The 15,482-nt window shown below is 33.8% G+C and overlaps 1 protein-coding gene across 2 annotated transcripts in view; it reads right to left on the bottom strand.

Moving 5' to 3' along the window:
* Window positions 1–528: 528 nt before the first annotated feature.
* The window catches only part of LOC124367997 (septin-4), a 46,445-nt gene continuing 31,491 nt past the window's right edge, over window positions 529–15,482 (bottom strand). For both annotated transcript variants that reach the window (XM_046825262.1, XM_046825261.1), the window contains exons 5-9: window positions 15,009–15,159; window positions 12,402–12,567; window positions 7,231–7,384; window positions 5,060–5,141; window positions 529–3,197 (exon numbers count right to left, since the gene is read on the bottom strand). In XM_046825262.1, coding sequence (XP_046681218.1) covers window positions 3,114–3,197; window positions 5,060–5,141; window positions 7,231–7,384; window positions 12,402–12,567; window positions 15,009–15,159 — 637 coding nt within the window. In that variant the 3' untranslated portion in view covers window positions 529–3,113. The remainder of the gene's footprint in view (window positions 3,198–5,059; window positions 5,142–7,230; window positions 7,385–12,401; window positions 12,568–15,008; window positions 15,160–15,482) is intronic.

A 15,482-nucleotide genomic window follows, 5' to 3' on the forward strand; every position in this document is an offset into this window, starting at 1 on the left:
GCACTCAAGTCTGTCCGCATAATATCCGCACTCAATGTGTATGTCCGCTCCATGGGATTTGGCTGAGACTGAACAAAGGGTGATTCTCCGAGAATGAAATGAGCGAAGAACATAGCCAGGAAAAAATTTGGGGGGTCCAGACAACTGATATTTTCCCGTAGTGGACAGAGAGTAAGTCCCCATTTTCTCCTTAAAAAGTTCTTGACTCGTTTCTATGTTGAGAATGATCTTCAGTAGTACATGTCAGTAATACTGAATTATTTAAATAATAATAATGATTTACTAAAAAAATAATTTAAAAGATTGAAAAATTGGGGGAGTCTGGACCCATTAGACCCCCTCACTGGCTACGTCCTTGAAAAGAGCTATAAACTTGAAATTTAGCATGTAGCTTTGAGAAGCCTACTACACGACATATGGTCTGGCATAGTCCTAATTTCTATACTGAAGCAGTTATGTAGGTTAGGTGTTTACTTACCTTTATGTGAGTGTTCATGAAAATGGTGCTGAATTAAAAGGTTCGAGGCTTTTTTTACAATTTTAATATTTTAATTTACAACATAACTTGTACTAATAAATGCTACAATAGAATTGATCTAACCTACATATTTATAATACTGATAATTTGTGGACTTCAATGTTTTTATATATTATAACATTAAACAGTAAAGAACATCAAGAACACTATCCAAATTAAGTGTTTAATTGTCCTGGAACACTATAACTTTGGCGTTTGAAGATATAAACTCATGAAAATGGCATGTTTTGAACAGGTCATTATTGTATTGTTTTAGTAGTATGGTGAAAAAATCACAAAAAAGGTTAAGGTAAATTCTACAATAGTTAACATTTTATTATTGGCTGGTGCCACTAATGTCTAACATCCCAACGTAACACAACTAGGTTGTATTTTGTACTAATTAATTAAATAGTATTACTAGAGTAGCCTGCACAAAAATAGTCCGATGTTGGCTCTGTTTAAAATCCCCTCTACTTGTGCCCAACAATTATGCTAGATTTACATTTAAAGAATTTTAATGATTTGTCTTGTCTGTTGTATTAAAAATGCATCATAAACTGTTACCGTAAAAAATATACGTACCATACTTTGAATTCATTCATCTGTTTTGCAGACTAAATGTAAATCAAACAGATGTAACCATAACTGTCATGGCGGAAACAGCTGATTGTCAGTAACAAAATGGCAACACCCCTTCAGTCGCCATCACACTATTTTTGTCCAGTTTACACTAATAATATTTTTATTAATATTAAATCATTAGTTAATGTAATATACCGTAATACTTCAATTACAATGTTCATTTACAAATCATATTATTGAAACCGTTTATTGACCTATTTTCTTGAGATTTAAATTTAAAAAAGTGTTGAATAATGTCGCCTTGAATAAAAAAAGTTAAATCAGTATTAATTAATGGTATTTCATTACACTACATGGTATCGTGTTGTTTAGCCTAGTTAAACAAATCAAACGAACAATATTAATTGTAATATCTACACTTAAAAATACAAACACAGTAGGAATAATGTCAGTAAATAATTATTGCTTTAATTATGAACGTGAACAATTTATAATTAAATTAAATTGAAAGATTCCCCTTAATAATAACTAATAGAACTTTTTTAAGTGTTATAACGATAACTATTATTTTTTCAGTGACGTATCTAAGGAGGTGGATCAAGGGGTTGGTATCCCCCTCATGAGCCCTATAAAATTTGTAGTATACATATAACAATAATTTAACTTTTTTGAAATACAGCAGTCAATTGTTTTATTTCAAATCAAGCCTACCTATAATTTATTCAAATTTAGATTTATTTCATACCTCCGCCCCCGGTATGTTCTGCTCTTCAATTCACAGATTCATCCCCCCAAAGCCAAGTCCTAGTTACGCCACTGGTTTTTACACAACCAAATGGAAGTAATCACACTTAGATAGGGGTTTAGGGTTGTGACAACAACATTACATATACGATTCAATGTTAAAAACGCTACCGTATCCCTTTGCAGTTTGTGCAAAATTACAACTTTACAATAATTGTTAAAATAACAAAAATCCTATACGAACTGTATTGGTGTAAAAAGTTTGACTAAATCACCAGTCTTTGCTTGATGTAGGCGGTTTCACTACTGTTTCTGTAAAAAACTCCCTGAGATAAAATACTTGAATATACTCGTATAAGCTCAGAATGGGGAAAATTATCTGTTTTCTACTTATAGCCAATATAGTAGCTTAAATGCTCCCTTGAAAGTTATAATTCAAAAGTTAAAATTTGAATTTTTGGTAAAAATGCAATGGAATCATAAAGAGAAACAATGAACAATGAAAGTTATGGTTTAGTTTTAAACAATGATATTTAAAACACCGGTGAACCGTCTTTGCCACATAAAAGTACAATATAAGAGACCACAATTTTGTCATAGAGAGCAAATAGGATTTTAATTAATTTATCATAAAAATATTGTTAAGGATATATTTTCATGATATCCCAAAAATCTCTGGATCTTTTTGCTAATGATGACAATATTGTACAATTTCAATATGGCTGTTGAGTGTTTACTATTTTGTCTGTCTGTATGTTGTAAAAAAAAAAAAAAAAATATTAAGTGATTTTTATACAGCATTGTAAATTTTCAATTTGTTAATGATTTCAATTAATGAGGGAGGCTACTTATTTGATTTGATTTAAACTCAATCAGGGTTCTTTAAAGTTATTTAACGATATTTGGAACTATATATATTTAAATCTTTTGCTAACATGAGTTAAGGTCAATATGACTTCCTAATACTTTTTTGTCTTCCTAAACATAAATACCAAATACGGAGTATGACTGATAAGAATAATCAGTACCGATTATATCAATCAGTCAATATGCCTAAATATTAAAATCCACAAAGGGCTCCTCCCTTAAAATTGTTCCCTGTACGACTAGTGTAGGCTGTTGGCGTTTCCCTACTGAATATTCAGGAAGAAGCAGCAAAATTATAAGAATATGAGGTCGGTGAAACAGCAGTGAGGGTCGTTAGACTACGCTGCGGTGCAGCTTGTGAACATTGTGGTGATTTGAGTAACAAACAACTGTGAGACAGTTAGACGTTGACGATGCTGTCTCTCGACGCTGTTGCTTTCAGCTTCTCCTGCATCTGGGTGAGCATGTCCTGCATTCGTCGGATCTGAAATATTATGGCAGAATATTTAAATTATCACTTTGGCAACACAAAATTACTTCGTTTCAGTTTATCTAGCTTCAAGAACATAGCCAGGAAAAAATTTTGGGGGTCCTGACAACTGATATTTTCTATTAGTGGACAGAGAGTAAGGCCCCATTTTGTTCCTTAAAAGGTTCTTGAACTGTTTCTTAGTTGAGAACGATCTTTCAACAGTACATGTCAGTAAATTAATTAATTAAATAATAATAATCGTTTACTATGAAAAAGTAATAGAAAGAAATTGGGGGTCCGGACCCCTTGACCCCCTTGCTTGCTGTGTCCTTGTGTAGCTTTAATAAGTGTGAAATAGAATAGCTTTGACCTAAAAAATACTTGTGTCAAAAAATAGGCAGTCATTGATAAATAATCCATATTGATTGCTGCATATGTGTCGTCAGCAACAAAACTTTGGGGGGAAACGAATGGGGGTTTGGGGATTTAATTTTTTTTTAATTACTACTTTTTTGGATTTTTTGAAGATAAAAATTTCACCTCCCTTTTCAAAAGGAGGTAAGAAGGGTGTAACTTTAAAATTCAAATTTCAACCCCTATCTTGTGACATATCATATCAAAGGTCTATTAATTAGAAATACAATAGCATGAACATAACAAAATTTAATTTAATAAGTCTGGTAAAGGTTGTACATTGATATCTCAATCTGTTTGATATACCTGTATATGTAGGTGTATCAGGACTTAATTTACACCCTTAGATGTAAGGGGTTGTTTGCCCATAACTTCCGCTAGGATCGTCGTAGAGATGTTTAAAAAAACATGTTTTGGTCATGTCATTGTGTTTCTTTTGAATTCACCTTTCAAATGATATGTCACCAGATAGGGGTTGCAATTTGAAAATTTAAAGGGACACCTCCTCTACTCCCCTTTGACAAAGTGGGGGGGGGGGGAATATTTTTATCCTTTTAAAAGTTTATAAAAGTATTTTAATGGGTATGGTGAAGTTTTTACATCAATATTGCAATCCGTTTGGAATATATCCTGGCGTATCAGGACTTAATTTACACCCTGTATATAATCTTTATAGTATCCATCTTTCATTCTTAGGATAAATAAAGTCCTCTCCTTTGTTGGATAAATGCTCTGCAAGGATTAATATCTACTTTCGTATGGTGTGAGAAGGACAATATGGTTGCTATTTTGTGTTGTCAATGGAAGCAATAGGCAAAGCCAAAAGGCCACTGTTTTGATACACACAAAAGCCAGTACTTTCATTAGTCAATATAATCAGTCAATCAATGATTACAATGCAAAATCTCAAAGTCAACTGTAAAGTATTACTGACAAATCTGATGTCATATTCAAATGTTGATTGCGACAGACACCTTACAGCACAGAGCTAGGTTAAGAGTACCCTATCTCATTAAGAGTTCACAAGCAGTACAGGCGTTAAAGTGAACAAAATAAATTTACATCATGTTTTACTTAGTCATGATTGGCTGCTTTCTACCTCAAAAAACTTATAACCTACTTTGTAAGTTTAGTTTTTCAAGTACCAAGTCTGAAAATGTCATAATTTTATTTTCATCCGTTCACGCAAATTAAAGCTGGGCTTCATTTACTTTGACTTCTATCAAGAACTAAAAAAAAAACGACATCATTGGTTAGTTGGGATCTCTTGTAACAGAATTTATGCAGACGGAATTTATAAACCATGTGTTTGTTTGCAAAATATATGATATAATATTATAGTTATGTACATTTTAGATGTAAAAGAATTGTCTGTACCGATTTTCATGTAATTGAACTACGGAGCATAGAACTCATTATGAGCATATTTCTTATGTTTAAAATTTAAAACTTTCACTTACCTCCTCATCTTTTTGAAGGAGAAGACGATCAGTTTCTGTGATTACTCCTTCCAAAGCTGGGCCCGAGTCTCTTTTTAATTTCCTGAAAATAAAAAAAATAATTTCAAACAACTAAAAATAGTGAAAGTATATTTTTGCAATGAACAGTAATTTATAACTATGTATTAATTATTAACATAACTATTAACACTGTAATTTATGTATACACACTTAAATAAGAAAAAGTATCATTACAAGATATACTGGATAGTGCCAGCTGGAGAAAACAATTTTAGAGTGCTGGAAATCTTAAATAGTTACATAGTAAGTAATAATTATTCACATTATCTGGCCATTAAATATACCTAATGACTGACTTTAGCAAAAAGGAAATAACATTTTGTTACAGAATAACAATGTGTCTTGAAACATTAGTCCTGAATTATTAAGGATGGTGACAATCGATCAGGGGTGGATTTAGCATACATTTTGGGAGGTTAATCATGGGGGGGGGTTTGGAATACCCCCATGAAATCTGGCCTTCTCCAGAAAATGTAAAAATACACATCGAGAAACAGATTTATTAATGCATTTTGGAGTCTAAAACTAATTCTTGTTACAAAACAAAAATTAGAAAATACATATACTTGAAAAATATTTTAGAGGTTCCAGGACCTCGTGATCCCCCACTTCCTAAACCAGCCACTGAATGTAACAGAAAATGTATGACTTAAAACCCAAATGATTGGAGAACAGGCCACTGATATCATCTCTGCCACAACAACATAGGATGATAGCTGGACATTTCTCTATGGTTGAACAATGTTACATATTTTTACAGTACTAGTAAAATATATAGGGAAAGAAATAGATAAAGGAAGGAATGTTGAATAGAAGAGGAAGGTGATGATACACACGGCAATGACTAATTCAGCCAAACCTCGCACATCTTATTTTCTTTTCTTATAATAACAGTAACAATAAATAATAATAATACTAATCTTTATTGCGTAAACAATTACAAGATTGCATGCATGCGTCAGGTACATTCATCATTATATACATTTGCATTAATTCTATTGCAGTTATAGCTATTCAATTGTATAACAGGACTAGGGTTTTTATTTTATTCTTGTTTTCAATAGTTTTCAATAATTTTCATCCCAGCAGCTCAACATGAACTCTTCAACAGAGTAAAACGCCTTTGACACCAGGAGGTTTTTTAATCGAGATTTGAATCGTTTAGAATCATTGAGAAGTTTAATTCCTTCAGGCAACTTGTTTATCAGTTTCACACCAACTTGGGGCGGCAAGTGTTCAAATACCGTTGTTCTACGTTGTATAATCCGAAAGTTGTCCCTGCCTCTTGTCTCGTTATGGTGTACGTCACTGCCTTGGATCAACTCGCATTTGAGTCGACAGTATAGAACGACGTCAAGAATATAGAGACAGGGTAAAGTTAACAATCCAAGCTCTGTGAAGACATCTTTTCACGACTCTCTGAAATTCAATTTGTAAAGAATTCTGACAGCTTTCTTTGGAGCTCTAAATACTCTTTAGAATTTGCATTTAGAACAGCTGCCCCACAGTCCAAGCTCTCTTAAGGGATCTTTTCACGACTCTCTGAAATTCAATTTGTAAAAAATTCTGACAGCTTTCTTTTTAACTCTACATACTCTTTTCAATTTGTATTTAGAACAGCTGCCCCACAGTATCAATCCGTAAGACAAATATGGATGGATCAGGCCAAAGTAGGCTATTTTTAATACATCAATAGAACAGAATTTTGCAAGGTTACACAAAACATATGTGCCAGAAGCAACCTTGGAGCAGATGCTGTCAATGTGAAAGTCCCATGTCAGCCCTCGATCAAGGTACATTCCAAGGAACTTAACGGATTCGGCCTCTTCCAAGAGAACATCATCCATCATTACCGCGGGACGATACTCTTGTTCTTGTCCATGCCGAAGTCAAAAATTTATTGAGTTTGATTTTGAGCTGTTTGTTTTCAAATTAAGTTTTGAGAAATTTTCGATGCCTGAGTTTAAATCGATAAATGATTTCACTTCAAGATTATTTTTAGCTAACAATAATAAAATTGTATTTTCTTATTTTGCTGCCACGTTATTTGTAAACGTGGCAGTGTGAATTCCGAGCCTATTTGATCTTGGAAGGCACTGTTGCCAACTCACCCTCTCTCCCTGCTGGCCTGAGAGATCTGGGAGATACACTGCGCCCGGAAGTTCTCGTAGTGGACGTCCTCAGTGATGTCCTTCAGGTCCTGCATATGTGTTGTAATCAACATGTTCCTTAGCTTACTGAAGTCACTGTGCTTTGGGTTTTCAACTGCAACACAACAATTCAATCTAGTTCACTGTCAGTGTTAAAAGCTGGTGACAAGAATACCCTCCCTAGCTCACCAGAACTTTTACTATTTGTACACTGTTATGAAACCTAACTTAATGAAAACAATATGAGTGTATCATGTGGAAAGATATTCCAAGAAAGATTTCATTCGTAGACTTAAAATTTCTACATAGACAATGAGTTATGTGATCCAACCATGGAATTTGGCTGAGTATAATTTTTGTGTTGATTTATTGTCTGTCTGTCCACATAATATCTAAAAAAAAAACTGACCTACAGCTAGAAATTCTGCTGGAATCTTAATTTCTATAGCTTCAGACAACACTGAGTTTAATGATGGTGTATGTTACTCCATGGGATTTGGATAAGCGTTAGCTGATATTTTTACAATGGTCTTGTAAAATCATACAAGATTTTAGCATGACATTTTTATTCATTAAGTAAAAAAAACTGTAGAGTGGAAGCTAGTGACAAGATTGTGTTCTAGTACCCTCACTAGATCACCAGAATTTTTATTACTTATACACCGCTATGAAATGTGACTTTAATGAACAAAAATATAAATGTATCATGTAGCAAGATGATAAAAAAATATTTCATCCCTACACTTATAATCTCACATGAATCTTCATTTCGGCATAGACAAGAATGAGTTCTATGATCCAACCATGGAATTGGATGGAGTATATAACTTTTGTGTTGATTTACTTTCTGTATGATTGTCTGATTGCATCCAACACCTCGAAAATGAAATTTGAAAGTTTTGATACAACTTTGGTAAAGTCTATTATGAAAGAAAACAGAATAATCATGAAGAAGCGGTTATGATAATGCTTGTCTAAAATGACCCGACTTCCATAAGTGGTATAGGTTATTTGCACCAAGCAGCTTTTGCATAGATAAAATCTGATCATTACTGTCCTTGTTTTTAAAATTCTAAACATCATTTGTATGCACACAGGAAGAAAAATAGTTGAGACCATAACAATCAAAATAAATGTGGCCATTATTTGAATAATATCTTAACAAAGCAATAATGGACTATAATGTCAGAGATAAAGTTAAAAAATCGGTTATTTTGAAAATTGTCATGAATTATATCTAAAATGAATTTTTTAATATGCTATTCTACATCATTGTTATAGACGAGGAAATCACTGAAAGTAATTTACTACATTGATAGGTAATTCCTATAACGTTTTGAATTTTATACTTAATTACATTTGAAACATTGTGGAACTAGAGAAAGAAGAACCCTAAAGATTTATTTTAAAATTAAAGCATTTCTTTTCTAAATAATGTAAATTATTTAGGTGTATACGTTACTAAATTTCATGTTTGGAATATATAATATGTACATATACTCATATAATTTTAACAAATATTGCAGAACAAAAAGTACTGTCTGTGGACTCATGGAACTCAATGGATATTTTAATTGTGTCCATTTATACAACAGTATCACCAACAAAAAAAACAAAATGAGAATTCACCAGAATGGTAAGTAAATGTTAAGATTGTTAAATATTTATGTTAATTGAACTGCTTTTCAAAAACACATGGAATGGAAACCATTTGTTTCTGACAATAATTTTTTAGAAAGCAAAAGATTCTGATTTCACCTTCCGTCAGCATTTCTCCATACTGTCTGAATATGTATTTCTCTGATCTAGACTTAACTCAAGTGGCAGGTACACGACTTTCTTGGAAGGTTTTTTATTCCATTCATTATGCCACTTGAACGCTTATGTCACATATCCAATTCAAACACTACTGTCTTAAGTTGATCTGGCATTACAACAAATTTGATGTAAGGCTTCTCAAGGGCAAATACGCAACCCAATGCTTTACTTAGTGAATTAAAATGTTGCATTAGAAAATGTTATTTATGATGAAAAATTGTTGAAAGCCTTATATTTTTACTTTGATGTACTTGTCTGCTTATGCCACTTGTACTGCTTTTGCAAACTGTCCGCTTATGTGAATTGTCCGCTTATGCCACTTGTCTGCTTTTGCAAACTGTCCGCTTATGTGAAAGATTAAGAATTTAACCAAACAACTTTTTGCGGATTGCATTAAGTAAAAATGAAAGAAAAAGTTCATTTCTCTTTGTCTATAAATTGAAAATTGTGATATTGCAACACCTTTTAGTCTATAAAGTTTTAAGGTTATTTTTTTAACTGAAATGGTGACGGGAATTTTTAATGTAGTTTATAAGGTTGTAAAAGATATGTGGAAATATCTTTTTAAATTCCCAAAGCTAATCAATTGTTCTTTAGACATTCATTTAGCTATCTTGGACCCAATTATTTTGATATTTAGTTTCGTTCATCTAAAAATATTTATTCTTTTCTCAAAAACCGGTTACTTCCTATTGAGGACATAAATTTTTAAAAAAAAATATTCTAATTTAATATAAAGATTTTAGGTATGCTTTCTATTTAATCCTCTCTGTCTTTATTATACCCGTAAGTTTTAACTATTATTGTTAAACGTTAACGATTATTAACGAGAATTGGAAAGCACAGAACATAGAAAATACTGTGCTAGGACTAGACTTTTTTCTTTTCTTATTACAAAATAATATTTTTCTTAGTTCACTGCCACATTACTGGTAAACATAGCAGTGTGACAGTCTGTGATATGTTTCCGTTTTAAACACAGGTTTTTTAAACATGAAATAAAGCTTATTACCATTAATTAAGGACTTTTAAACCGTTAACCTGAACCAAACCATGAAGGACAGGCTTTTATATGGAAAGCAGATTGGCATGCTGTGTAATTACATGGCATTCATCCAATCGTCCTCGCAATAGCAGGCTTTGTCCTGAATAACAATGACAACTATGCAGGCAGTGTGTTGGCATTCTGTGAGCTTACTGCAGACTGCCGGTACCAACTGAGAGTACGAAGTTGTCGGACTTGGATAAGAATGTAGCCTATCCTATAGTATGATTGTGATACGTACTTTCTATCCACAACAATCTGTCATCAAAGGGAAATATGATTGCAATCACTATTATGATGTGCAGAAATTGTTAGGCTATGCTTAGCAGCATTACAACACCAGAATATATTGTTAAGATCATGAATTAAATTGTGTCAATCACTATAGTACTTGTTGTATAAGCACACAGACTATAGTATTGATTAGTCAGTATAAAACAATGGTGTAGGTGTTAACCTGTGTTTGACCTAGAAGATAAAATATTATAGATCCCTGACACTGAAAAATTTAATATTTTGCTTTAATTATTTGTGTTTGAAGCTAAATGAGTTGGTTTGATAAATAACTATAAACATAAGTATTATATACACATACAAAAGTTGGGTTAGTTACACCATTTATAATTCAAGAATGGCTGTACCGATTATAATGATCTCTAATTTGCTGGATTTATCTCCTATTTTAAATATGTTTACTTTTCTTGTCTTGAAAGCATATAATAAGCTTAATAGTAACAACACTTTTGTTCAACCTTATCTACAATCACCGTTGTTTTAGTAGAAATATACTTTTAATTGAATATTATAGCAAATATTAAGTATGCAGTAATGCAGATATCAAAGACAAACTTACTTTGTAAAATTTACTACAAATTTAAAGATTGTTATAAAACCCCTCTTAGTTGTCTTTAGACAGAAGTAGGTTTCTCAGACCTGTGTGTATATAAATTTCCGTGATCAGGGAAACAAGGTAAAACTAAATATGGCACAAAAAATACTAAGACTGGAATAAATTACAAAGGCCATAAATATATATACTTTTGAAATGCTCATACATGTGAAAGCCTACGAAATTGCGTGCGAAGATACAGGTAACCGCTAGTTGTTTAAAATTTGAAACTATTTGGATTATATTTTGAAACTACAAAAGCCATATGAATAACTATTAATCTTAATCCAAGAACACAAATAGTAAGATTTAAATCAGAATTACTGTTTATAGTTACAATGATACTTGAAGCCATCCTGGTCTGGAGAACCAGTACTCAAAGGACCGATACACCGATATTTACCATTTCCAATGCCAATGTAGAGATGGAGGTTCACACCAAACTCTCTAAACTCTAGTTTAAGTCGTTCGAAAGGGATAATATGTACAACCTGATACAAAAACACTGAAATTTGATTTCATCATCAAATGGTGGGAGAGGATTTGTTAAACATAACATGTGCTCTAATCGTAGTTGTAAGAAAATCCATTATGTAGCAGTAAAACTAGCCAACTCCTTATACAATTGGTTTACTCAAAATATGTGCTAGAGCGCTTCACTTCCTTGCAAGAACTATAATAAAAAACAACAACTAAATGTCCAAAACTGTACATAATAGTGCTGAGTATACTATGGCTAAAAAACATTTAAATAACGTAGAAAGGTTAAGCCGTTGGCTTTTAGTTAAGCATTTGAGAAGACTTTTTAGTTATAATCAACCTTTTTAACTAGTTCAAGTAAAATATTTAATACAGCAGGCTTTACCAAAATAGTCCGATGACATTTGAGGCAGTGTTGCCATATCGCTGTTGACCACCAGCTTCTCCTGCTATGGTCACTACTATTTGTTTGATTTACTTACATGTTGTCTGAAAAACTGATAGTTAAGATTAAATGTGCGTATATTTCTTTATGGTATACTGCTTATTTATTTATTGCAACAGATGTTCAGGTGAATCAGTAATCTTTCATACACAACAAAATTACAACAATGTTGGGCACGACGTCTAGAGGGGGGGGGATCGAAATACAGCTACTAGGCCTATTGGACTATTGAGGAGCAAGCTGTTTTAGTTTTTTTTCTAACAAGTCTCATAATATAATTAAAAATACACTACCACACTCAAAAGCCATCTAAATTTAAGTCTAATACCACTGTTTCAATAAACTTGTTTCATCAGTATAAGTCCCCATTCCAAAACAACCTCAAATCATCCTCCAAGGATTTGAACAATACTATGTCATAAATCCGAAATACCATGCAGCCACTAGGATCTTACCTTCAACAACGCCCCAGGGGTACTGCCGACCTCTCACCTTGCAGCCTCCAACCTCTATCACAGTGTTACTGCCCACCACCGCGAATGGCACACAGGCCTTCAGCTCTCTGTCCTGTTGCTTGAACTCCTCATCCTCATCACTATCACACTCTGGAAACTGGTATATCTGGCAACATAGTTAAGCAGTATTGTAAGACTTCAGAGTAGCCTCCAACCTCTATCACAGTGTTACTGCCCACCACCGCGAAAGGCACACAAGACTTCAGCTCTCTGTCCTGCTGCTTGAACTCCTCATCCTCATCACTATCATCACACTCTGGAAACTGGTATATCTGGCAACATAGTTAAGCAGTATTGTAAGACTTCAGAGTAGCCTCCATCCTCTATCACAGTGTTACTGCCCACCACCGCAAAAGGCACACAAGACTTCAGCTCTCTGTCCTGCTGCTTGAACTCCTCATCCTCATCACTATCACACTCTGGAAACTGGTATATCTGGCAACATAGTAAAGCAGTATTGTAAGACTTCAGAGTAGCCTCCAACCTCTATCACAGTGTTACTGCCCACCACCGCGAAAGGCACACAAGACTTCAGCTCTCTGTCCTGCTGCTTGAAATCCTCATCCTCATCACTATCACACTCTGGAAACTGGTATATCTGTGAATTACCAGTCAAATTAAAAAAGTCACCCAATAACACAAAGTCTGACTATTTGTCTGAAAATGGCGACTTTAACTCTCTTTATGTTGTTGGCTGATGGTGGTATGAATATTATTTATGAATCTGATGGTTGGTTTTAGAACCATCAGATTCAAATACTTAGGTATGACATGCTGAAACACCATGATTTGAAAATAAATTATCGTTTGATACGCCCTTGCATCACCTGTTGCCTTCTTATTTAACCCCTACCAAAATTAGTGCAGCTGATAATCAGTTTCATAAAAGACCAGGTGGTGGGCTTATACAATACAAATTGAATGTTGGCTCCTAAAATATAAGATGTCTGGGGTTTTGTTGCTGCATCACAGTGCCTGAACCCTATTCTGTGATTCGGAATCTAAATCAGATCATATCTTTAAGAAGCCAACCCATCATACAGTATAAACATGGCACTGAGCATTTTCACTTCTTCCACTACCAAGAGGAGTTTCTTGGCTACAAGTGCTTCATGATCACAGAAAAGAGGAGAAAGAGGCAGTTGAACACTGGTAATCCTCATAGACGAAAAACTTGTAAAACATTATGGTTAAAAAAACTAAAACAATTTGCAAGAAATCAAATATATAACCTTGATGCTTTATTTTATTTAAAGAAAATGGTCCTTCTTTTCTGAATAACCCTTGTTGTGTGAAGTTTGTTTTTTACGATGGAAGGTTTGTGAATGATACAGAATTTTTTTATCTTTTGCCGTCGTTCAGTGATACAAATCTATTATCTATCTATCACTGAACGATGGCAAATGTCCAGAAAAATCCTGTTTCCTTCATAAACCTTGTAGGAAACATCAATTTTATTGATAGTATAAATGATCTGTCAACGCCTAAAGATCTTTGAGGATGCTCTGTGTTATTAGGCCAAGAAAGCAGAACATGACATATGTTAACCCTAGAACGGTAACGCCTATTTGGCACACATAAATGGTAACGCGTAGTCTCTCAGACTACTTTAGGGAAAAAATTAATAAAAATAAAAAAAAATTAAATTTATTTACAAATGACATTATTTACATCTTAGAGGTCATGTTTCCTGATTTTTGTTGATTTCAGTCTTTATTGGAACACTTTACACACAGCATTCCTCGGTGCTCCAAGCAAATATGCTTATAACATTTTGTGCACTGGAATCGAGTCATTCTCCATTTTTTTGCTGGGCAAACTGCACAAATCTTCCTTGTTCCTGCTTCTTCAATAACATTTTTGAGCCTCAGATGTTGATGGGCCAACGACATCTTCAATGTGGCGTTTGAGATTCCTTGATAAATTTGGCAGTTTTTTTCTTCCCTGAATGTGCGGAGTTGTTAGTTCAACACATATTTCTTTAGCAAATGCCCTTCTTGTCATTGGTTTAACTTTTTTGATAATGCCTGATGGACATAAATAACAAATGAGTTGATCAAAATGATCAAAAAAATCTTTTCATCATGATCAATTTCTTGTTCATCACAATCACTTCGTTCAAGTTCAGATAGTATTTCTCTTATTTCAAAACTAGTGTTCAGTGGATCAGCCATGGTTAGTTGACCATCCACGATAAAAATTATCACAAAAACTAACACTACATTCGCTTTTTTCATATATTTACTCAGGAACAAAAAAGTAACATAAACGGTAACGCGTAGTCTACCAGACTACTATTGTCTCACTGAAATTAACTAAGTGAATGAAACAAAATAAAACCCTAACCAGCATTGACCTTGGCTGGCAGGGGGAAGGTATTGGTATTGGGGGGTCGGTCACGTCATGCACCTGCCACCTGGACCGGTTTTTATAGCTTGCGTCGTCTGAGAGACTACACGTTACCATTCTAGGGTTAAGAGAACTACTATGGTGATTTTGCTATACAAATTGTAAGATACCTGATTTGATTCTTGAATGCAACCCTACCTGTATCTGGTTCTCCTCTATGTCCTGCAGTATCCGTTGCTTCAGTCTCTTGACCTCTGCCGCCGTCAAGGTGTCAGCTTTGGCTATCACCGGAACTATGTTGACCTTGGAGTGTAGTCGGCGCATCAATTCTAGGTCTATTTGTCGTAGCCTGAGGAAGACAATAAATCTGAGATGTATAACAATAACTCCATTTTATTGAGCATATAAGGTTTTAAAAGTCGGTAAACGATCACATAAAGGCCATAGAGGAGTGAAATACAACTATTTTGAAGTCAAGCACATGAAGTATCCTTGTACCTTTTCCTCGAGTCTTGCTTGGGTGGCAAAGCCTTACCCTATTAAACATCAATTACGGTATCTTTTAAAATTTTAGTTTGGCATCTTTTTTTGACATTGGAAACTAAGAGGCTTCCAAGTTGATTATCTTAGGACTAAACTACATCAATGTTTTTGTGATACCAACGAAAACCA

Source organism: Homalodisca vitripennis, chromosome 8 (genome assembly GCF_021130785.1).
Source record: "Homalodisca vitripennis isolate AUS2020 chromosome 8, UT_GWSS_2.1, whole genome shotgun sequence".
Lineage (NCBI taxonomy): Eukaryota > Metazoa > Arthropoda > Insecta > Hemiptera > Cicadellidae > Homalodisca > Homalodisca vitripennis.